General features: G+C 31.3%; 3 protein-coding genes across 3 annotated transcripts; 2 read left to right on the top strand and 1 right to left on the bottom strand.

Moving 5' to 3' along the window:
• Nucleotides 1-4248: 4248 nt before the first annotated feature.
• On the bottom strand, nt 4249-5255 carry LOC123014877 (microfibril-associated glycoprotein 4-like). Its single transcript, XM_044414173.1, has 4 exons — nt 5196-5255; nt 4827-5148; nt 4541-4774; nt 4249-4487 (listed from the first exon to the last, which is right to left on the bottom strand). The coding sequence occupies exons 1-4, from the start codon at nt 5253-5255 to the stop codon at nt 4249-4251; spliced, it is 855 nt and encodes a 284-aa protein (XP_044270108.1).
• Nucleotides 5256-11603: 6348 nt separating this feature from the next.
• Nucleotides 11604-12605, top strand: LOC123014876 (angiopoietin-related protein 1-like). Its single transcript, XM_044414172.1, has 4 exons — nt 11604-11695; nt 11745-12096; nt 12148-12378; nt 12430-12605. The coding sequence occupies exons 1-4, from the start codon at nt 11633-11635 to the stop codon at nt 12603-12605; spliced, it is 822 nt and encodes a 273-aa protein (XP_044270107.1). The 5' UTR covers nt 11604-11632.
• A 1590-nt stretch (nt 12606-14195) lies between these two features.
• On the top strand, nt 14196-22888 carry LOC123014874 (uncharacterized protein C20orf85-like). Its single transcript, XM_044414170.1, has 5 exons — nt 14196-14222; nt 21817-21923; nt 21972-22050; nt 22095-22236; nt 22770-22888. Exons 1-5 carry the CDS (start codon nt 14196-14198, stop codon nt 22886-22888), a joined length of 474 nt encoding a protein of 157 aa, XP_044270105.1.
• The last annotated feature ends 791 nt before the right edge of the window (nt 22889-23679 follow it).

Below are 23679 nucleotides of genomic sequence, written 5' to 3'. Positions count from 1 at the left end.
GAGCATCTTTTTATTAGTAAGAATCCAAATTTTTAACATAATATACCGAGTAGTTTTTAAGATATGATTTTTTGAAGTTAAGATTTGCTGGACAGGTATTGCGCCATATAGGAGAAATGCATGTTAATCTTACTTAAAATTGCATTTTTATAAAAGTATTTGTTTTAAAACTCTTCTTTTGCTTGAAAATGGTCAAATGCACCTTCTTTGTTCTAATTACAATAAACAAAAACTGTTTCTTTATTTAAAACAAACAAAGAGTATCTGCGTAGTAATTAAAGCAAATAAAGAGTTTTTTGTTCTAAAAATGACCACTATAATCATTAAGCAAAAACTATCTAGAAGTTTAAAGCAGTAGCTTTAAATATAAGAACAAATCTTTTTCAAATTAAATCACTTTCAATTCAGATTCCAACTTGTTCACTTTGTTCTAGCTTTCTGAACTTTTTTTTGAAAATGTTTTCAGCAAATGCTTTCTCATGATGTTGAATGCAATAAGTCAGTTGCTTCGTGTGCAACTGTTATCACAACTTCTACTGAAGTACAAGCTAACTGAAGCTAATCTAGAATTTACCAACAAAATAAATCAGGTGACTTATTGCATTTAACATCACTCGAAAGTGTTGAGAAAGCATTTGCTCAGAACATTTTCAAAAAAAGTTCAGAAAGCTAGAACAAAGTAAACAAATCGAAATCTGAATGGAAAGAGATTTGATTTGAAAAAGATTTGCCCTTATATTTAAGACTCGTGCCTTAAACTTCTAGATCCTCTTTGCTCAATGATCAGTGGTCATATTTACAACAAAAAAACTCTTTATTTGATTTAATTAGTACGCAGATACTCGTTATTTGTTTTAAGTAAACAAACAGTTTTTGTTTATTGTAATTAGAACAAAGAAGATGCATTTGATCATTTTTATGCAAAAGAAGAGTCTTAAAACAAATACTTTTATAAAAATGCAATTTTAAGTAAGATTAACATGCATTTCTCCTATATGGCGCAGTATCTGAATAGCAAACCTTAACTTCAAAAAAAAATATCTTGAAAACTACTCGGCATATTTTTTTGAAAATTTGGATTACAACTAATAAAGAGATGCTCTACACGATGGTAATGATAACAAAAAAAAAATTACTCGTAGGGTTTTTCTTAGATTATTTCGATTTACTTCGAACGTCTTCGAACACTGATCGAAGAGTAGTTTGCCAATATTCAATTTCAAATTTTATATCATTCTAAAGGGCAAGGCCATCCCTTTAGAATGGTCTTTATTTGAAGGAAATCGGCCTAATAGTTATTGAGTAATGATTTTTTAAAGTATTTTAAATTCATTTAAATTAGAAAAAAATATTTTGTTCAAAGTGTGTGGACTTAAATTTTTTTTTAGTGCATTTGATTTGTCTCACTGAGACGAACAAAATGATATATAATTTGTCAAGTTGTCACGACATAACTTTTTTTTGTCGCCTTGTGTAATTGCAGAAAAATCGAGAGGCGGAAGAATAATTATAATAATTAGAAAAGTTTGCGATTCATAAATCGCGTTTTATTGGGCTGTAAAGTGAAAATAATCACAGTTTGGGAGCATTGCGAGCTGTTAACGTCACTGTAAATTCCTCAATGAAGAGTTGGATGGCCGAACGCCGTTATCTGGGACGCCTCTGATAAAAGTAATTAAACTTTCGGACATTTATGACACGTGATACCGCCGCGCTCTCGATCAAACTAACGAGATAGAATCTGATCAGAAAAGTATTCATTACTGCACTATAAAGTTTCCCAAGCGCCACGAAAACATAAATTAATTTGGCCGAAGGAAAAACTTTATTTCGTGTTTAGACGGTCATAAAATTAAATTAAATTGTCACCCCAGTCTCAAAGTGTCACTTCATGAGCGTGGGAGACGGATATATTTGAAAAGAGTTGCAAAAAACTTCATTTGTAGCCGTCGAGTTTAGTTCAAATAAAATTTTTTACGCTTGTTACAATTTATTAAATTATCGTCTCGTTTCATGTAAATGTTTTTTGCAAAGGAGGGTAAAAACTCGACGCATGAAACAATTGTGGTGATATATTTTTTAAACCGTCTCGATTCGTGCTCATTTTAATGCCGTTTCTATTTCTTGCACAACTAATGGATATATACAGGGTGATCCAAAGGTGCGTGGAATCTCCATAAGTTTTTTCTATCCAAGCTAACGATTTGCTTTTTTCAAAGTCCGACAATGAGGCACATTGCAAAAATATTAAAAATCAAAATAAGATAAAACATATTTCTTGTTGGTCCATGAAAAGAGAATGAAAGAAGGCGGATTGAAAATTAGAAAAAGCATTGCTCATCTTTAAGCACACGTTTTTATTTTAAATTGAAATAAGAAGTCCGAATTAAACATAAAAGAATACAAATAAACTCACAAAGTAACAAAAAATAAAATAAATTTTTAATACTTATAAAAGTATACAGGATGTTTCGTTTTTAATGTTATAAATTTAAACAGGAAATAGAATATTCAATTTTAAGACAAAAGTTTTTTATGAACATATATCGAAAAATGCTACACAAGAGGTGCATCTTTGCGTCATTTTAGAGAAAAAATGAAAATTTGGTACAAATGATAATCTTTATACACCTAAACGAGTACAAAGATAAAATGTTGAAATTTGCCTATGGTTTTTTGTCACTTTCAGCAATAAAATTCTAAATTTCATAGTTTTTCATAAAAAAAAGGTTTTTGTGTTTTTCTGATACAATTTACCGATTTTCAGTAAAATCGGTTTAAAAATTTGTGTTCTAGATTATAAACAGCATAAAAATTAAAAATTAAATTTGTTTTACTGTTTAGGACGTTCCTGATTAAAAATTTTGCCATTTGGTATTTGTTTAGGTCTACATATAAACGTTATCAGCTGTACCAAATTTTATAATTTTATCTATTCTGAAATACTTGGAAAAATCCTTTAAAAAACGCACCCTTTTTAGGGGGTGCTTTTCATAGTATTTTTGGAAACATATTTTTTGTCTTAAAATTGAAAAAAAAATGGAACACTCTGTATAATTAACACATGAAAAATTAATTCACAAATATTAAAAATTAACTCACTAAAATAACAAAAAAATTAAATCAACTGCTTAGCATTTCGAGGGGGGGGGGTTTGAACCCCCTAATTTCCTTAAAATTGCTTCTATCATCTATTTAAATTTGTACTTAACAATAAAAATGGAACACTTTGTATAATTAACACATGAAAAATTAATTCACAAAAATTAAAAGTTAACTCACTAAAATAACAAAAAAATTAAATAATTTTTTAACACTTATAACACTGTAATAACAAAGTGCTCAGCATTTCGAGGGGTTGAACCCCCTAATCCTCTCGTTGGGTACGGCCCTGGATAGGTACCAGGAACATGGAAAAAACGTTAAAAAATTCTATGAGAGTTTAAATTTGGCACTTTGACTCTATTTATTTCTAATGGAAAAATAATTTTTCAAGTTTTTTTGCTCCAGGCTATTAGAAGAGGAAACAAGGAAGCTGTATCCTAAATTATAATTCTGTTTAATGTTATTTGTGCTTTTATTGGCAAAATTTTTGTACCTTTACCAAATAAATAATTAGAAAAAAAACATATTCAAGATCATAAGTATCATTAAATACACATAAAGAAAGTCAAATGTCAAAACATAAATGTCAAATTATTTTAAAGATTTTTTTTATATTTCTGGTATTTTATTTTACTTAAAATTTTTCTCTAGGGAATTTTTCTTTAAGGAATCGACTCGAAAAAAGTTATCTTGAATGGTTCTGAAGTTATGAATTTTTCTGTGGATAAACTATTGCATATTAGTCTAAAAAATCTCGAGTGCGTTATATCGACAATTTAGTGGCAAATCCAGAAATGTAACAAAAATTGAGGATTTTATTAAAAAAAACTGAACTTAATTGTGTATCTTATTTTGGGACACCTGTATATAAATAGAAATATTTTTAGAACATGCGTCAATGTGGATAGTCTTTGTTGGATAGAAAAAGTTATGGAGCTTGCACGCATTCCTGAGTCACCCTTTACATTGTTAAATGTCTTTATTATACGGTGAAAATAAAATTAAAATACAACAGAAAGAAAAGAGTTTAAAATATTATATCATAATGTAGGGAGGTACATTTAGTTTTCACCAGATATAGAACTAGAAAAAATTGTTTGTTGTTATTTTTGGTTTTATACTTGATTTTAATTTTTTTTTGGTTTAGTGTTTTGATGCTAAAAAATAAGCGTGTTTTTTAAGGGCGTCACTTGTTTGTATAAATTGTAAGTAAGATTTGCTTATTGGTTTCACCATCATTTTGGCTTTTTTGAGGCTATATTCGTTCCCATGAAAAGAACCCCAATACATAGGTTTAATCATTTCATGAAACGTCACCTTTCCCTTCATATATTTGCCTGTGAGTAGAGCCAACATACATTTTTTAAACCACCACGCACTACCTGAAAAGTTGTCAAATTTATTTCATTTTTATATCGTTTTTTGCAAAACCTACGGTAACGTTCAACACAGTTAATACGAGTTCCTTCATCATGAGATTTGTCTTTTGTACTAAACTTAGCACCTACACTGTGCATGAGAGAATCCTCAACGTCGCCACTGTGATGTTTCAAAACTTTCAATGAAAATCCTTCTTTTTCACTACCTATTGCAAATTCATTATAATGAGCATAAGCTTTTACTTTGTCCCAATCTTCTAACTCTACCAGTAGCTGGTATTTACCATCTGCTGTTAATTTCTTACTTCAAATTCAAGTTTTGTATTTCATGTTGTGATTTACCTGTTAGCTCATGTAAGTGTGTTAAGCCCAACCAAAATTCTCCACTTAAATTACCAAACCCTTTTTTGTAGTCTTTCCAACCCCTATCAAAACTCACAGACCCATCAAACCTGTTAAAAAAATACGTCCAACCCCCATCTCTATTCTTCATATCACAGAAAGCCTCAAAGGGTTTGGGACTACTTTTTGGCTGAATCTTATAGATTCCAGAAGTGTTGTGACCACTGTTTTGCACTTCTTCACAATTTTTGGGGACGCGTTGTGAAGGTTTTTTTGCTGAGTGTGAACTAGTAGATTTTTTTTTAATCGAAGGTGATGAAACCTAAACACCTTTAGGAAACCTGTTTCAAAAATTATTCAAAAATTTACCTTCGAAGACTCGTTTTGAGCCAAAACTAAAATCAAAAACAACCATACATTTAAGAACATGGTTTAACAATAAGAAACTAGCAAGAGAATAACGTAAATTCTCCGTATTAAAGTTTTGCAATTTATATGACTCTGTAATAAACTTGTGCTTTTATTATCCACTTATTTCAAATATTATCTTGACCAATAGAGTTACTTGTCAAAGATTTTTAATGGGTTATATACTATTAAATTTTTATCTCTTACGCCATCGAAATTATAAAGCTATAGAAGCAAAAATTTCGGAAAAGAACATTTCTTAAAAAATCTGTATTTGCAAACGTCACAGCATAAAAATTCTACTTTTGCGCTTAAGCGTTTTTACTTTTATTATCACATTATTGGCATTTACTAATGTTTCTTTTTTGTCTTTTTTGCTTTGCATTTGACATTTTGCACTACTAACTGCACTAGTCATTAAAATCTTAACACAAATTCTGATACTGACGTAATACTTGTTTATAAGTCTTGTTATGATTTTATTACTTGCAAAACGTCCTGGTTATTTTGTTTATTCTTGAACTTGACATTTCTGGTAAGTTAAATATCTAGCGTTTTTTAAAAATAGCCGGAGTTACTATCTGACTTTTTTAATTTTAAATCCTGAATTACGTGATTTTTCAAGCACATTTATGCCGCTTTTCAAGGACAATTTTAAAGATATATTACCATTGCTGTCATCGTCAACAATTTTTGGGTTCTTTTTTCCTGTGTAACGACTTTACAAAATTCGTATTTCGTAAATTTTTTGCATGAGTGCTCGAAATCACTAAATTGAAAATTTTTGAGCATTTGCTATAAAAAATGTTTTTTTATTTATTACATTATTTATTATTTCGGGGTTTATTAATTATTATTATTAAATTTTTATTTCTTACGCCATTGAAATTATAAATCCATAGAAGAATTCAGAAAATAATTAAATCATAGGCTCTGCAGTTTGCTACAAAACTTTGTAATAAATCCCGGAACAAAATATTTTTATTCGCAGTCTCACAAATGTGACGTTCAGCTATAGCGTAAAAATTTTACTTTTGCGCTTAAGCGTTTTTACTTTTATCATGATATGATATTATTGGCATTTACTAATGTTGTTTCTTTCTTGTCTTTTTTGCTTTATATTCGACATTTTGCACTACTAACTGCACTAGTCATTAAAATCTCATCACAAATTTCGATACTACACGTAATGTTTGCTTATAAGCGTTATGATTTCAATTACTTGCAAAACGTCTTGGTTATTTTGTTCATTTTTGAACTTGTCACTTCGGTTTATTTCTTTAAATCTCTAGCATTTTTTAAAATAGCCGGAGATATATGGAGATATCTGACCTTTTTAATTTTAAATGCTGAATTGCGTGATTAAAGCTTTTTTCCAAGAACAATTACACCCCTTTTCAGGCACAATTTTAAAGTTATATTACTTATATCATCATTGCCGTCATCGTCAACAATTTTTGAACTCTTTTTTTCCAAAAATTGTGTACCGAGCTCCCAAAATTCTGCTCACTAAATTGAAAATTTTCGAGCATTGCTATAAAAAATGTTTTTTTTTTATTTATTACAGTTTTTACTGTTTTGTGTTTTTTGTTGTTGTATTAAAACAACATTATTCGTGCAATTTAAAAAATTTCAATAAGCAATGTTTTGGAAATAAAATTGTTCTCTCAAGGCTCCTTTAGTGCCACCAAATAATCAATAAAAGTAATCATACGAGTACACAATTGCTTATTTCACAATAATTGTAAATAAAAGTAGGGTGAATGAATATTCGATTATAATACGAGTAGTCAAAAATTGTGGAATATTTTTATGAATGGTCTTTCGCATTATGAACACCATGAGTGCGCAGCACGAATCTGCTATTTTATTCGTCAATATTTGAAAAACGAGAGGTGAATTGAATATTCGTAAGTATTGTGATTTTACCAATTTGACCATACAATTTATTGACTATAACAAGGTTTTTTTTAATAGAGGTTTTTTGGAAGATTTCCTACAAGAGAGCTAATGCGTGATTTTGTATACATCCTGTATATCCGGAGAAATAAACAAATTTATATTTTGTGTAATATTTCTTCAAATTTTTGGATATTTTGAGGAATGTAGAATAAAAAAATGTCCGGAAACCGAAAATTTTGTGTGTTCCGGTCGATGGAAAACAACTACAGAAAATTACATTTAAAAATGTACACTAAAGACAGTTTTCAAACTAAAAATATTAAATAAAAAAACTTTGAAATGGAATATTTTTTTTTATTCAATCTTCTATGTTAAAATTGAATTTTATCTACTCTTTTCTTCGTGTTAAAATGAAAATTTATTGTCTAGATGATAAAAAATACATTCATTGTTGTATATCTGCGGTTGTTAGTTGCTAACGATCTTTGACATTAGATTTCAGTGTTGAATTTTACTTTGACATTTATAAATATCGACTAAATTGTCTACAAAATTAGTGAGGATTGAATAAAATTTTCTATTGTACACGACGATAAATTTTTATTACCATTTCGAGCATTTAAATTGCTCTCAAAGATAAAATTCAATTTTATCGACTTGTATAATAAATAACTATTAATTGATTAATATTTGTTGTAAACATGTTTTTTTATTTACTCGCTTTTAAATTGTCGAATTATTTTTATAAATGCATTTGTTTTTTGAACACCATGGGTGCGCAGCACAAAGAAAGGTGAATTGAATAGTCGTAAGTATTGGCGATTTTGCCAATTTAACCATAAAATTTGTTGAACATAACAATGGATTTCTTAATAGAGGTTTCGTGGAAGATTTCCTACACCATACCGTGATTTTGTATACATCGTATATCCGGATAAATGCACAAATTTATAATTTTTCTGCAAATTTTTGGATATTTCGAGGAATGGAGAATAAAAAAATGTCCGGAAACAAGATCTGTGTTCCGGTCGATGGGTTCCGGGCGCAAGCACGTATCGGTGGTTATCTGCAAAGCTCAAGTAACGGTCTGAAACAAGTAACCGTCTTGTTTGATCCTGCTCCGGTGTGTTCCGGTTGAAGGGACGGCTTGAATCAGTCCTAGACAGGGTCTGGAATTAGACATGCAGTCCGGGGCATCACAGACAATCCCTTAAGTCTAGTTGTTGTGAGAGCGAACAGCTGATGTTTGCGAGCTTTCGCCGGTTAATTAGCGAGACGTTCCACCTGGAAGCGAGCTTTTTCGCCGTTCGCCGCACTAAATCAACGATAAGCCCAACTTTTCCAAGATATAAGAACAATATTCGGGTGAAATACGCGGGACAGATATCATTTTTAAATTATGATTTCCGGACGGAATAAAGCGCGTTTATTCATATTTCACGTGTAATCTAAATTCGGTCGTAAATTATGCAAGTTTTGTTTAAAAATAGGCGTGCGAGAGGTACGGTTGCCTCGACGCGCATTCCCCCATTTGCATAATGTATTCTGATGTATGTTTTATGTCTGATCCTTGCAAGAAACTTGCACCTCTTTGCTATTTATTTGTAACAATTTATGTGCATGAGTAACAATGCTCTCTAGCCGGAATTCCGGAGGATTTTGGGACAGCAGGCATCGCCGGAATTGTCTCCGGGGATTTACGCTGTCTTTGACGGATCACGAGGATTTCTACTTTTTGCTGCACTTTATTGTGCATTCAAGGGCTAATGCCGACACTGACGGCTCTTGCACGTCCTGCAAATTTAATTACAACGCATAAAACCCCAAACATATCGAGCAAAACAACTACAGAAAATTACATTTAATAATGTATACTAAAGACAGTTTTCAAACTAAAAATATTAAATAAAAAACTTTGAAATAGAATTTTTTTTTATTCAATCCTCTATGTTAAAATTGAATTTTATCTACTCTTTTCTTCATGTTAAAATGAAATTTTATCGTCTAGATGATAAAAAATACATCCATTGTTGTATATCTGCGGTTGCTAACGATCTTTGATTATAAATATTATAAATGTCGACCAAATTGACTACAAAATTAGTGAGGATTGAATAAAATTTTATATTGTACACGACGATAAAATTTTCATTACCTTTTCAAGCATATTAAATTGCTCTCAAAGATAAAATTCAGTTTTATCGTCTTGTATAATAAATAACTATTTGTCCGCAAACGTATTCTGTTCGAAAGTAAAAAGCAACACTATAATTGACAAGTAAATGAACAAAACGATCAGAAAGTGTTGAAGTTTTCGAAAGTGTTTATTCATTTAACTAGTGCAGTTAGTAGTGCAAAATGTCGAATGCTGATGATCTACAATGTACCTCTCCGATGCTGAAGCATCGACGCTAAATTGCTCTCAACGATAAAATTTAATTTTATCGTCTTGTAACTATTTTTGTACTTAATGTTAAAGAGTGCTATTATCAATTTCAGTAGATAAAGCAGTTTCTTATCGTCTAGTGAAATAAAGTAATTTTTATCTGCTTCACTTTGACCAGTGTATTCATCAGCCAGACACAAGAAATGTGAGTACAAAATAAAACGAATAAAGATTGTTTATTTTGTACTTAATGTTAAAGAGTGCTTTTATCAACTAATTTCAGTAGATAAAGTAGTTTATTATCGCCTGGTGCAATAATAGTTATTTATTCGACGAGTTTGAGTGTAAATCGGACTCTTTATTTGACCGAGTGGATTTTTAAACCACGAGTGTAACGAGTGGTTTACCATCCACGAGGTGGAATAAAGCGTCCGATTTACACTCAAACGAGTGGAATACAACATTTTATTCTTCGAATTAGAGTCAACAAGGATTAAACTTTCTTTAAATCTGTTAAAAATAATTTGGCGTTTTGTATTGAGAAATGCCAAACAGCTGTCAAAACTTCCTTACACGGGACAAAAACCGTAAATTTTGACAGTGTCGAAGAATAAAGTAATTTTTATCTACTGTTTATAACCTTTATTTTGTACAAAAAATTCTGGTAGGGAGTACAAAATAAAACGAAATATACGCGCAAATATACTCGTCAAAAAAGTCTACTCGTGACTTCGTCACTCGTAAACTTAACCTTTTCACTCGTAGATAAACAATTTCTTTATCGTCTTGTATAATAAATAACAAAATAACTATGAAGAATGGTTTTTTGTTCATTTATTGTTTATTATTCTGTAATATTATGATTATGGGTTTGATTTATTTTGTTATTGTTTTAAAATTAAGACAACGTTTAAATGCTCTCTTTAGAATTTATTTGTTTATTCTATGTTCGTAGGAAGTTAATATTTTGACAAATATGGAATTATGTACTCGAAATCTTTAAATGTTTTTCTTTCCAGAGAGAATTTTTAATAAATTTTTGCAGTGTTCACAATATTGAGATTTTAAACACGTTGAAATTTTTTACAAGAAAAAATAACCTATTAGTTAAAAAGATATAATTTTTGTTAATTATTTATAGGCGACACTGGCAGCCTATGAATTGAACAGAGAATTTTTAACTTAAAATTCAATTTATTTTAGTATTTGTATTACTGTTGAGAAGTTTACGTTGCAATTTATTTTTCCTACACCCTAACAGAAAGTAAGTTTTTCTACTCTAATTTCACCTCCCACGGAGGTAAAAATTTTAACTCCCTCCTCTATCAAAATTACACTAATAGTATATTATACATAAAGGAAGAGAAATGTACCTTCATTTCTGAGGTGTCATTTAGGCACCAAAGAAATAATATGCCCTCCATTATCTTTCGCACGACTTGAGTTAAAAAATCCAAGAAATTGGCTGTAAGTCTTTAATTTTGACATAAGAAAAGTTGATTTATACTTCTTGTCGTGCAAAAAAATTAATGTAACCTCTCAGGGAGGTAATTTTTTTTTCCAGAAACGGGAGAACATGCTGCTGAATTTTAGAAACTGGATCGTAGAAAAAATAATATGTATAATACTGGAAGAAAGAGTCTTTTCCTCTCTAGGTGGTTATTACCTTACAAATCTCGTGCAATAACTTCCACTTACGGGAGGAAAAAATACACTTTCTTTCCATGTAAAACAATTAACTATTACGCCTAAAAGCTTTTTGAAACAAAAAGTTTGTTATAGTTTGACACAGTTTTTAGTCGTTTTTTATTTGTAAAAAGTTTTAATATAACTAATCACTAATTAGTGTAAAAAAATTAAAAAGTTATATAATTTTTTTTGTAAAAAAGAAGAATAAACAATTCTAGATTCCAGAATAAACAATGGCGTAAGTAATAAAAATTTAATGTTGTGTAACCCATTAAAACCTTGGTCAAAATAAAATTTAATATTACAACATAAGAGGGTAATAAAAGCACAAGTTTATTACAAATTCATATATAAATTGTGAATTATGTCAAATCCGGAGAATTTACGTTGTTCTCTTGCTAGTTTTTTTATTGTTAAAACCATGGTCTTAAAGACATGGTTGTTTCTGATATTTGTTTTGGCTCAAAACGTGTTTTCCATTAAGGTATATTCTTAAGTAGTATGTTTTTGAAATATTTGTCTTGGGTGTTTAGCTTTCAACAACTTCGACTGAAAGACAACTACCTTTATTATTATCTCCACAACCCCTAAATATATCTCCAAAACCCGTAAATATATCTCCAAACGAGGTTCCCAAAAACTGCCTAGAAGTGCAAAATAGTGGTCAAACTTCTTCTGGTATCTATAAGATTAAGCCAAAGACTAGTTCCAAAGTCTTTTTGGTTTACTGTGATCTGAAGACTAAAGATGGAGGTTGGACCTACTTACTTAACAGGCTTGATGGGACTGAGAATTTTAATTTAGCCTGGGAGGACTATAAATGGGGTTTTGGTAATTTAAACGGAGAGTTTTGGTTAGGCTTAGAACATTTACATGAGTTAACAGGTAATCAATACCTAAAAAATGAAACTAAATCTTGAATTTATAAACTCACAGGAGATGGTGGATACGAATTACTTATAGAATTAGAAGATTGGGTTAAAGTAAAAGTTTATGCCCGTTACAGTTTATTTGCGATAGGTAGTGAACTCGAAGGATATTCTTTGAAAGTTTTGGGAGGGTATAGTGGTGACGCTGGTGATTCTCTCAGTTACAGTGCAGGTACTAAATTTTCAACAAAAGACAAAGATCAGGATCATTCTCCTAATAACTGTGCTGATATACACGGTAGGTGGTAAAAAATTTGATGAAACAAATCAAAAGTTTGAACAATTCTAGGAGGTGCATGGTGGTATAGAAATTGCATGCACGCCCTTCTCACTGGAAATTATATGAAGGAATCAGTGCCACCGGATCAAGAACATAAAATAATGTATTGGGAAAGTTTTCGTGGGACGCGGTATAGTCTCAAAATAGCCAGAATGATGGTCAAACCAATAAAAGTTGATCAATAATAGAATAAAAGTATTGAAGAATATTTTTTTTTAATTATTTAATACCCTGTAATAATTTTTTAATCAGGTATTTGATTTACATTAATTTAAAGGTAAGTCAACGTTTAAATTTTTATTTAATTCCGGTGTCGTTATGGATATCTTACCGAGAAACACATTTCTGGCTTGTTCACCAATGTGAAAAATGCTTACTTATAAAATAATGGTAAATAAAAAATTTAGAGTACTAATTTTTTTATAGAGTTTTTCAAATGTAATTTTACATTATTACAACTTAGTTGCTTTATGAGTGTAGGTACTTAGCTTTTTTACACATATTTTTTATGTTTCGGCGTAATGAGTTTTTTTTAACCACGAAATTTGCTAATGTTTGATCTCTAGGTTAAAAAACTTTTCTAATATTTATTATCCGTCAAAAATCTATTAATCTAAATTTTTTATCACTCATCTATCTGTTTCACACGCAATTTGTTAAAAACATTTATGGTTCCTGATCACACAGATTATTCACAGATAAGGTACAACTTTTGTTCACTTGTATAAAAGGGTGGATCAAAAATTATTTCGAAGTTGTAATAGCGCGGAAAAGTTGCGAATTATATACACGGTGTTCGTTCTTCGAGATCGGTTAAATTAGGGCAAAGTTGCGCATTTTTATGCTGAACAATTATCTGAAAGAAAATCAATGTGTCATTTTTAGTTTTTGAAATATTGGAAAAAAAACGAAAATTTGTAATTTTCGTTTTTATTTTTTTAAGCGAAAACTAAAAGACCTACATGTTTTTAATTAGGACGTTCTTAAGGCACTTTCTTACAAGAAATTTAAATCTGTCATCGTATTTTACAAAGCGTTCTTGATGTCAGAGTTACATCACTCAAGTTTGGATTTTCTTATGGACGCCATATTCGATTTCTGTTTTTTGAAAAGTTTTTTTGTTCATGATTACAACAGTGTATCACACGACGTGATCAAATTTTACATGTTCATCAAACTTAAGAAAAAGAATTTATTCTTTCTAGAATTTAACTTTATCACGTTGTCCCTATTTCAAAACCTTTCTTTTTAAGTAGCTAAGTTTGACGGAAATGTGACTTCCAGATCCAAATTCAATTGAACTGTCAAAATTTAGTTTGTTAATTCCTAATTAGCAATAAACCGCTCCTGCTACCGCAAATCGCCCAAAATTTCGACAAAAATTTTTTCAAAAAAAATTTAACTATTTGCACTCTTGGCGGTTTAACAAACTTAGAAAAGTACAAAAACGTTGTAAAAATGCGAAAAATATTTTTTTGAAAAATCTTGTGTAAGTGTTGAATATATTGAATGAAAACATTAAAGTTGTCGGCGGCGGTGGTGGCTCAGCGGCATAAGGTCCCGCTTTCCAGCAGGTAGGTCCCGAGTTCGAGCCTCGGTCAAGTCGGCAATTTTTCACAAATTCAAATTCAAATATAATTCAAATAAATGTCAAAAGAGGGCGGGCGCATAAGAGCGCGATCTTTAAAAACATGTGCACATATTCTAATATGTATAATAAGAAAGAGAGAGAGCATAAGAACAAATAAGAACACAACTTAAATAAGCACTAAGAGATGGCGGGCGTACAAGAGCGCGAAAGTGTAAAAATAGTGTAATAAGCGAATAGTGTATAAGTAAACAAAAGGTAAGTTAAAAGAAATATAAAGTAAAGGTAAGTTTTTTTTAAAATAAAAATTTTTTTTATTAATTAATATTATTACTAATTAAAATTGGTAGCGTGTTTTCCAAAGCACTCTTTCCTAATTTTGAACAGCATGTAAAATTTGATCATTCGTGTGATACATCGTTGTAACAAAAAGACTTTTCAAAAATACAAATCAAATATGGCGTCCATATCAAGAGCGCCTTAAAAAATACGATGACAGATTTAGATTTCTTGTAAAAAAGTGTCTTAAGAACGTCTTAGTTAAAAACGTCTAGGTCTTTTAGTTTTTGCTTGTAAAAATAAAAACAAAAATTACAAATTTTCGTTTTTTTTCCAATAATTCAAAAACTAAAAATGACACGTTAAATTTTTTTTCAGATTATTATTCAGCATAAAAATGCGCAACTTTGCCCTAATTTAACCGATCTCGTATCTCTTATAACAACTGAGATTCTTATGGTGAAGCTTGAAAAACGAACACGCTGTATACAAAAAAAAAGAAAAAAAAAATCAAAATCGGTTGACATCTTCCGGTCGCGCACATGTCCTAAAGTTTGACAAAATATGAAAAAAACTTATTTTTTTAATCTTTCAATTAGATGTTTTCATAATGTAATAGTCTTCAAATAGAGCATAAAAACATCGTGTTTTAATTTGGATTAGGTCAGTTGATATCTTCAGGTCGCGCTTAAGCCCCAAAATTTGTCAAAATATTGAAAATTCCACATTTTTACGAGTTCTTTTTTATACCTTTAATATACTTTTTTTTAACGTAATAGTTACAGTATTTTTATTTTTGAACATAAGAACATTGTGTTTTAGAAAACATCTAATTAAAAATTTTTAAAAAATTATAAGTTCATATTTTGTCAAACGTTAGGGTTTATGCGCGACTGGAAGATGTCAACCGATTTTGATAATTTTTTCTTTTTTTTTGTCTATATAATTCACAACTTTTTCGCGCTATTTTTCGTTTTTTGGCCCAGCTTGTTGTATAATAAACTACTATTAGTAGTGTCTAACTCATTAAAATTCTATAACCATTGTTGTTCGAGAGTGAAAATACGAATTTACTAAAGAGAAGTACAATTTGTGTTAAATCCCACATAAGTGATCGACTAGATAACAGCCTGTAGGACTTTTATTATTTTAGTCCATTTATTAGGCTCTCGACGATTGTAATAAAAGTTAGGCCGTCGAGCCGTCTGGCATCGACCCAAATCCGGCCGCATCATGAATGAAACATTTTTAACCGAATTGAGTTCGACAATAATTCAATCAGAAATCACAACATCTAACAGCCCTACCGACTGCGCCCAAAAATGAATATTCCACCCGTAATGAGGTGGCATTGCCGTCTGAAATAGATGTATTCGGTGTCCTAACTAGGAAAACCACTTTATTGTGTGTTGCGTTTGTGGGGTGTGAAACCCCGCCAGCGACGGAGCAAATAAAGCAAGTCTCCCTCTCGGGTGTCAACTACTCTCAAGATATTCCCACATTACTCGTGAGAAATCATATGTGATTGAAATTCAAATACTTTCAACTTCAGTCGACTTGGAAACTTATTCCCAAACAAAAATAAAACGTGGACATTGCAAAAGTCGTCTCTTAATTTCACAGGGCGACAAAAAAAAAGTCATGTCGTGACAACTTGACAAATTTTGTCATTTTGTTCGTCTCCGTGAGACAAATCAAATGCACTAAAAAAATTTCAAAAAGTCCACACACTTTGAACCAAAGAATTTTTTTCTAATTTAAACGAATTTAAAATACTTTAATTTAAAAAAATCATTACCCCAATAACTATTAGGCTGATTTCTTTCAAATAAAGACCATTCTAAAGGGATAGCCTCGCCCTTTAGAATGATATAAAATTTGAAATCTGAGAAAAACCCTACTAGTCATTTTTTTTTCTTTGTCACCATCGTGTAGAGCATCTTTTTATTAGTAAGAATCCAAATTTTTAAAATAATATACCGAGTAGTAAAACACCCCCTAAACTCTATCTTTTCCTGCGCCACTGGTCTTCAATTAATTTTGAGTAATAATAATAGAATTATTCTAAAACAATTATCACAAATTTTCTAGAGAGCACTGATCTTTTTTGTATATGATAGAAAATTAAATTTTCTTTCCAACGGTACCAAATATAAGAAGTTATCTCTAATAAGTCCGCAGTTATTGGCATTAGACCGCTCCGCGTACCGAAAATCGCCCAAAATTTCGACAAAAATCGAAAAAATTAAAAACTTCAAAATTGTCTATTTGCACTCTTGGGGGTTCAAAAGACTTAATAAAGCACAAAAACATTGTAAAAATGCGAAAAATAAATTTTTGGAAAATTTTGTGTAAAATATATTGAGGTCCCGCTTTCCAGCAGGTAGGTCCCGAGTTCGAGCCTCGGTCAAGTCGGCAATTTTTCACAAATTCAAATATAATTCAGATAAATGTCAAAAGATGGCGGGCGCATAAGAGCGCGAACTTTAAAACATGTGCACATGTTCTAATATGTATAATAATAAAGAAAGAGAGAGAGCATAAGAACAAATAAGAACACAACTTAAATAAGCACTAAGAGATGGCGGGCGTACAAGAGCGCGAACTTTAAACCAAAAGTGATAATAGTGTAATAAGCGAATAGTGTATAAGTAAACAAAAGGTAAGTTAAAAGAAATATAAAGTAAAGGTAAGTTTTTTTTAAATAATTTTTTTTATTAATTATTATTATTACTAATTAAAATTGATAGCGTGTTTTCCAAAGCACTCTTTGCAAAAACGCTTTTTCCTAATTTTGAAAAGCATGTAAAATTTGATCATTCGTGTGATACATCGTTGTAATCAGGAACAAAAAGACATAAATCAAATATGGCGTCCATATCAAGAGCGCCTTAAAAAATACGATGACAGATTTAGATTTCTTGTAAAAAAGTGTCTTAAGAACGTCTTAGTTAAAAACGTCTAGAATTTTTTTCTAATTTAAACGAATTTAAAATACTTTAATTTAAAAAAATCATAACCCAATAACTATTAGGCTGATTTCTTTCAAATAAAGACCATTTTCTTTGTCACCATTGTGTAGAGCATCTTTTTATTAGTAAGAATCCAAATTTTTAAAATAATATACCGAGTAGTTTTCAAGATATGATTTTTTGAAGTTAAGGTTTGCTCCATTTAGGAGAAATGCATGTTAATCTTACTTAAAATTGCATTTTTATAAAAGTATTTGTTTTAATACTCTTCTTTTGCTTAAAAATGGTCAACTGCACCTTCTTTGTTCTAATTAGAATAAACAAAAACTGTTTGTTTACTTAAAACAAATAAATAGTATCTGCGTACTAATTAAAGCAAATAAAGAGTTMTTTTGTTGAAAAAATGACCACTGATCATTAAGCAAACTTGATTAGCAAACCTTAACTTCAAAAAATCATATCTTAAAAACTACTCGGTATATTCTTTTGAAAATTTGGATTGCAACTAATAAAGAGATGCTCTACACGATGGTAATGATGATAAAAAAAAATTTACTCGTAGGGTTTTTCTTAGATTATTTCGATTTACTTCGAACTTTTTCGAACACTGTTCGAAGAAAAGTTTGCCAATATTCAATTTCAAATTTCATATCATCTTAAAGGGCAAAGCCATTCCTTTAAAATGGTCTTTATTTGAAGGAAATCGGCCTAATAGTAATTGAGTAATGATTTTTTTAAAGTTAAAGTATTTTAAATTCATTTAAATTAAAAAAAAATATTTAGTTCAAAGTGTGTGGACTTTTTGATTTTTTTTAGTGCATTTGATTTGTCTCAGTGAGACGAACAAAATGATATATAATTTGTCAAGTTGTTACGACATGACTTTTTTTTTAATCGCCCTGTGTTATTCGCTTTGAGACGAATTTTTCAAAGGCTTTTCTCGGGAAAACGTAATTAATGCTTGGAATATCAAATTAACGTGTCGACTCTCGTTAAATTCCCGATAATCCCGACGTTATCCCTTATTATCAGCGACTAGGTTGTAATGATGAGGGATTGCAGCGGTTCAAAAGCACTGAAAGCTCGTCGGGAAAAAAGTCAAAAATCGGATGAGGAAGGGTAATCAAGCGCATTTTTGTGGAACAATTTTCATCAAATTGGAAAAATGCTAAACGGAATGCTTGCATTCTTTCGGGTACACCCGGTATTTAATAATAACATAACTGGTCTTGTGAGGGAATGAGGCAACAGGTGAAACGCAAACGCCAACAGGGTTTTGTTCATTTTTTTGGTGTTTTTGGTCATCTAAAATTAAATACAAGAAAACCGATTTCGATATATTGGCTTGTGTTCTAGAATTATGAGGACTAGTCAGGAGTCCTCTTCGTGCTTTTATTTCCAAGTTGGGAATCCAATCACTACTATTGTGTTAAAATCAACAGTATTTCTCCGAGGAATGAAGAGTTTTTACAGCTTCTGGTCTCTCCAATATCTCTCTAATCCGATATCTTCCAGTTTTAAGATCGGCGAAGCAACAAAACCAGCTTTAAAATAGCTTCGCAACATCGATCGTGAATTTATTTGAGCTTTAAACCCCACCGATCGAAATGAGTGCTCCTGGAGGGGATTTGTCCATTTTGTGATATGTTTTATCTCTCGAATGTGGCTTCAGGTGAAAATCTATTTTCCGGCGAACGTATAAATAAAATGTAATCGGTGTTCATAACCGCCGACAATGTCTCTAAAACGTGTCACTTTCTAATGGAATCTAGTCGGGATCGCAGATTATGACGTCGTAAAAGGTAAAAAAGCTCATTTGAGATTGTTAGACAATGTCGGTGGATATTATGAGCGGTTGTTTAGATGAGAAAGGTGTCGTCATGTGTCGCTTGCTGTTTACTTCTTCATGAGTCGATGGCCAGAGCACCAAAACAGTTTTATGGACGAAACTTTATGAAATAATAAAGCGACCATTTCGAGCATATGCATAAATTTTTACTCCTACAAATATCACTTACATTGTACGGGTTTTATGTGTACTGTCGCCGATTATGGATTCGATTTATCGACTACCGACGCGCAAAAGGATGAACAGCTGCGAGGAGTGATTTAACTGATTTATTTCCAAAGGATTGAGAATTGAAACTTTTATACAGCGACTTTCAATGCACCACCACAAGGAAATTTCAAAAAAAATAACGTGATTTATACGATGCAATTTTAAACCACTTCAGCCACTCGCTGAGGGTGCAAACTACTTCAGCGAAAATCACCCAGAAATTCGTCTTCCGAAAAGTGACAATTTTTTGTGGGTATCGATCAAAAATTCGATACAACTTCCATATTTCATAAAACTTGTTTTACCCGCAAACGTCACAAGTAAACGTTTTACCTTTCAGCCATGGAGTAAAAATTTTATTTTTGCGTCTTAGCGTTTTTACTTTTACCGGGACATTATTGGCATGTCTCAATCTTGTTTTTCTTTTATTTTTTGCTGCTTCTGCAATTTTATTGTGGATCATGAGAATTTGACATTTTGCACTACTAACTGCACCAGTTATATTATAAACACTTTCAAAACTTCAAGTAAAATTTAATTCAAGACTTAAGTAATCCGAATTACAATTTGATTGATTGCAATTAAGAATGCTTTTCGGAATGCTCTGTAAATCGCTCCACAGGGTACTTTTTGTTCAAAATATTCACTTGGCCATACAAAAAAATAAAAAAATTAAAATGCACTGGCCTTATAAGGCATTTTTTTTGCTGCTCTTTGTAGCAATTTACTTCCAATCTGAGTTGTTTTCGAGATTTGAAAATCCGTTTCAATTCCTTTGCTGGAATTATTTTAGAATAGATACAAAAAAGCTAATAACAAAATTGTTTAATCACATACAAGGTGAATAAAAAGTATGGAACCAAGCGATTTTTTAAATTATTTGTCTTCAGAAAAGAATAATTAATAAAAATTAAAGTACTTCAAAACATGTGATCGTTTGAGAATGAAATTTTTTCTCGTTTGTGTGTGATTTTTTTTTGTCAAAATGGCTACTGATTAAAAAAATTCAATAAAAATTTAATAAAAAGTAAATAGTTGTAATCCTTAGATTATAGCCTAAAAAAAGGTTTCATAGTGGGCTGCCATTTAAAATAATTAAAAATTTTACAGAACTCAAAAACAAAAATTCAAAAAATTGTATATTTAAAATTTCTATAACTTTTTTATTATTTTTTTCGTGGAATTTCAAATTTCAATTTTTAATATTTAAGTATTTTTTATTTCTATTTTTTTGGATAGAAAAACCGCAAAACCTTCAATTTTATAGTCTCTCTAAAAAATAAACTGCTAGGACCGAAGAGAGGGTGTTGTAAATCATGGTGGATTTCGAACGGATCGGGTATTTACCTACTGAAATCTTGAACTAATTTTTTTTATTTATATTAAAAAATAATAAAGTTGAAAAAAGAAGAACGCTTCAGCGAGGTAGACTTTGATTTAATGGTGTTAATGCCCAAACAGCAAGTTTCTACGATAAACCATTTGCAAGAAAACTTGTATCAAAAAATTACTTTACCCTAAATGAGTAATTTTTCATAAAACCGATTCTACAGCGGATTATTAAATTTTAGTTAGGATGATACTGCGACCTAGTCTCCAATGTTAATATTTGCATAGGATGCAACAGACCTACTGAAAATAAAGAAACACAAAATCAGTCTAATGTGTTTTTAAATCAGTTGAAAATTGTAATAAAAATTATATGTGATTTTTCTAAAAAAAATTAAAAGGTATTGTTGACTAACCCTCTAATCCAGATCCTTGTAGCACGATTGTTTTTTTCATTTCCCTAATTGGCACTCTCTAATAACTTGAAATTTAATAAAATGCTTATTAATCACTTGAAAATACCCAACACGCACGCACAACTAATACAGCTCCCATTTTCGCACTGAACCACGAAATTAGTAATTTATTCGTACAATTATTACAATTCAATTAACTCGTACGGGAGCAAAGCTAAGATTGATTTGTTCTTTATTGTATTAATTCCCTTAAAAAACGACAAGATTAAAAAAATATTTTGTAACAGTTTTGTTGTAAAAGGTTTTTGTGCAAAACTGCGTAATTCCGCAATTCGCAACGTCACAAAATAATTCGAATATTACACAATTTCACGTTCATGATTTTTTGCGTCTTTTATAATCGTACAATTAAACAACCCTCTGATTTGCTTAAATGACGTCAAAAATTAATTTGCCTTTAATCGATTTAGAAAAGGCGTAATAAAATTTAATTCAGGACTAAATCAATTCGAATTAAATTGTCAGTTACTTTTTCAAACATTAAATTAAAATTTGATTGCAATTAAGAAGCATTGTTACGTTCATTACTCGTAAAACGTTCTGATTATTTTGTTCATTTACTTGCTAGTTAAGTGTTGTTTTTTTACTCTCGATCTGAATATGTTTGTGGATGTTATTCGGAGTAAATGTGAGTTTATGTGGCTCATAAACTATCATTTTTGCTCGTAATCCCAAAATCGGTGAAATATTAAGAGCATGTTCGCTATTATCGACCAAACAACCCAAATCGCCCCAATGGCGAGCCTCCCTGGTGTTCACAAAGACTCATCTCTTGATTTAGTGAAACGTAACGAGGTCTTGTAGGTGACCACTTCTTCGTGTTTTTGCTCTGAAATTCTCATTTTCAGAAAATCCCTCGTAACGCTTGAGGAAAAAGCTCGTCACGACTGGCACCGCAAGTGGGGTTTTCTGTTGGACTTCGACAAGGTAATCTCGTGTTTTCTCCGTTTCTTGCTTACTGTGTCTTTTAGTTCGTGTTGGAGGAAGCTGCCAAGCATGGCATTTCTGTGGAAGAATTCCGGCGATGGACCGTGCGACGTAAAAACAAAACTAAAGCTTTGGATTACATCTGGGATCTAGAACCGGCCACTAACGTCCCTAAAACGTCGTCTGGTAGGTGGTGATAAATCCCCGTTTCAGACACTCGCTTATAACAACATTAAAACAGCAAATTAAACGTAAATAGAAAGCAACGGAGAATAATTTATCGGTGGCTCGTGTCGGCCACTGAACGATTTATGATTTCATACTGAAACACTCCACCTTGACAAAGACTGTATTCGTTTCAGTTTTCAGCCCCCATTTCCGCTCCTTTCACCGCTTGCACAACAATCACGTCTGGTTCTCCTCCCGAAAACAAGACCAAAAGCGACTCTCTGATGCTTTTGCATTTTTCACCGTCAGTTTCCCATTTAAATACCCGATTTCGCATTGTTGCACGGAAATTTAGTTAAGTACAAGTCATCAGCGATGGCGTTGCCAGAGCGCGTTATGCACTTAAAATCGGAACTGACGACAGATACGACACGTAAAATTAATTTCCGAGAGTTGCGCCATTGTTGGCGCCGGTAATGTACACTTTTCAGGCGGCCCACCAAAACGTAAACATTGGGGTATTTTTTTACTGCTTTTGTGAATGATTTCAGGTATGGTGGGGTGGCGCAGCGCCCCCAAGCACCGTCTGGAGCGCACTGGGCCCCTCTATGTCAGTCCTGTCACCACCTTACCGCCCAAGGAGCGCTATTCTTGTATTATGTTAGGTTAGATGAATAAAGAATCATTTACGTAAAAATATTAAATAAAATTTAAATGTGATTTTTCTAAAAAATAAAAGGTATTGTTGACTAACTTTTCAATCCGGATCCTTCTAGCTTGATTCTTTTTTTGTTTCTTTTATTGGCACTCAATAATAACTCAAAATTTTAAAACTCGAGCACAATTAAATGTCTATTATGCACTCGAAAATACCCAACACGCACGCACAAATAATACAACCTACTACTCTTTCTAGCAATTCGTTTCTGCTTTTTAAACGGACCTACTGAAAATAAAAAAACACAAAATCAGAGTTTAATGTGTTTTTAAATCAGTTGAAAATTTTGATAAAAAAAAAAATTCTAAAAAAAATTAAAAGGTATTAATGTAAACTAACCCTTTAATCCAGATAGCACGGTTGTTTTTTTATTTCTCCCACTGGCACTCTTTAATAACTCGAAATTTAAAAAAATGTTTATTAAGCACTCGAAAATACTCAACACGCACGCACAACTAATACAGCTCCCATTTCTACACATTTTTGCACTGAACTACAAATTAAGTATTTTATTTGAACAATTATTACAATTGAATTAACTTGTACGGAAGCAAGGCTAAGCTGATTTGTCCGTTCGTTACCGTATTAATTCTCCCAAAAAACGGCAAGATTCACAAAAACTCAACAATTTTGTTCTAAAAGGTCTTCGTTCGGAGCTGCGTAATCCCGCAATTTGCAACCTCACAAAATAATTTAAATATAACATAATTTCATGTTCACCACTGGTCCCCTTTTGGTCAGTC

The sequence above is a fragment of the Tribolium madens genome, unplaced genomic scaffold (genome assembly GCF_015345945.1).
Source record: "Tribolium madens isolate multiple individuals breed KSU strain unplaced genomic scaffold, Tmad_KSU_1.1 Scaffold_97;HRSCAF=244;Tcas5.2_LG3a, whole genome shotgun sequence".
Lineage (NCBI taxonomy): Eukaryota > Metazoa > Arthropoda > Insecta > Coleoptera > Tenebrionidae > Tribolium > Tribolium madens.
This window is presented reverse-complemented; position numbering and strand designations above follow the sequence as displayed.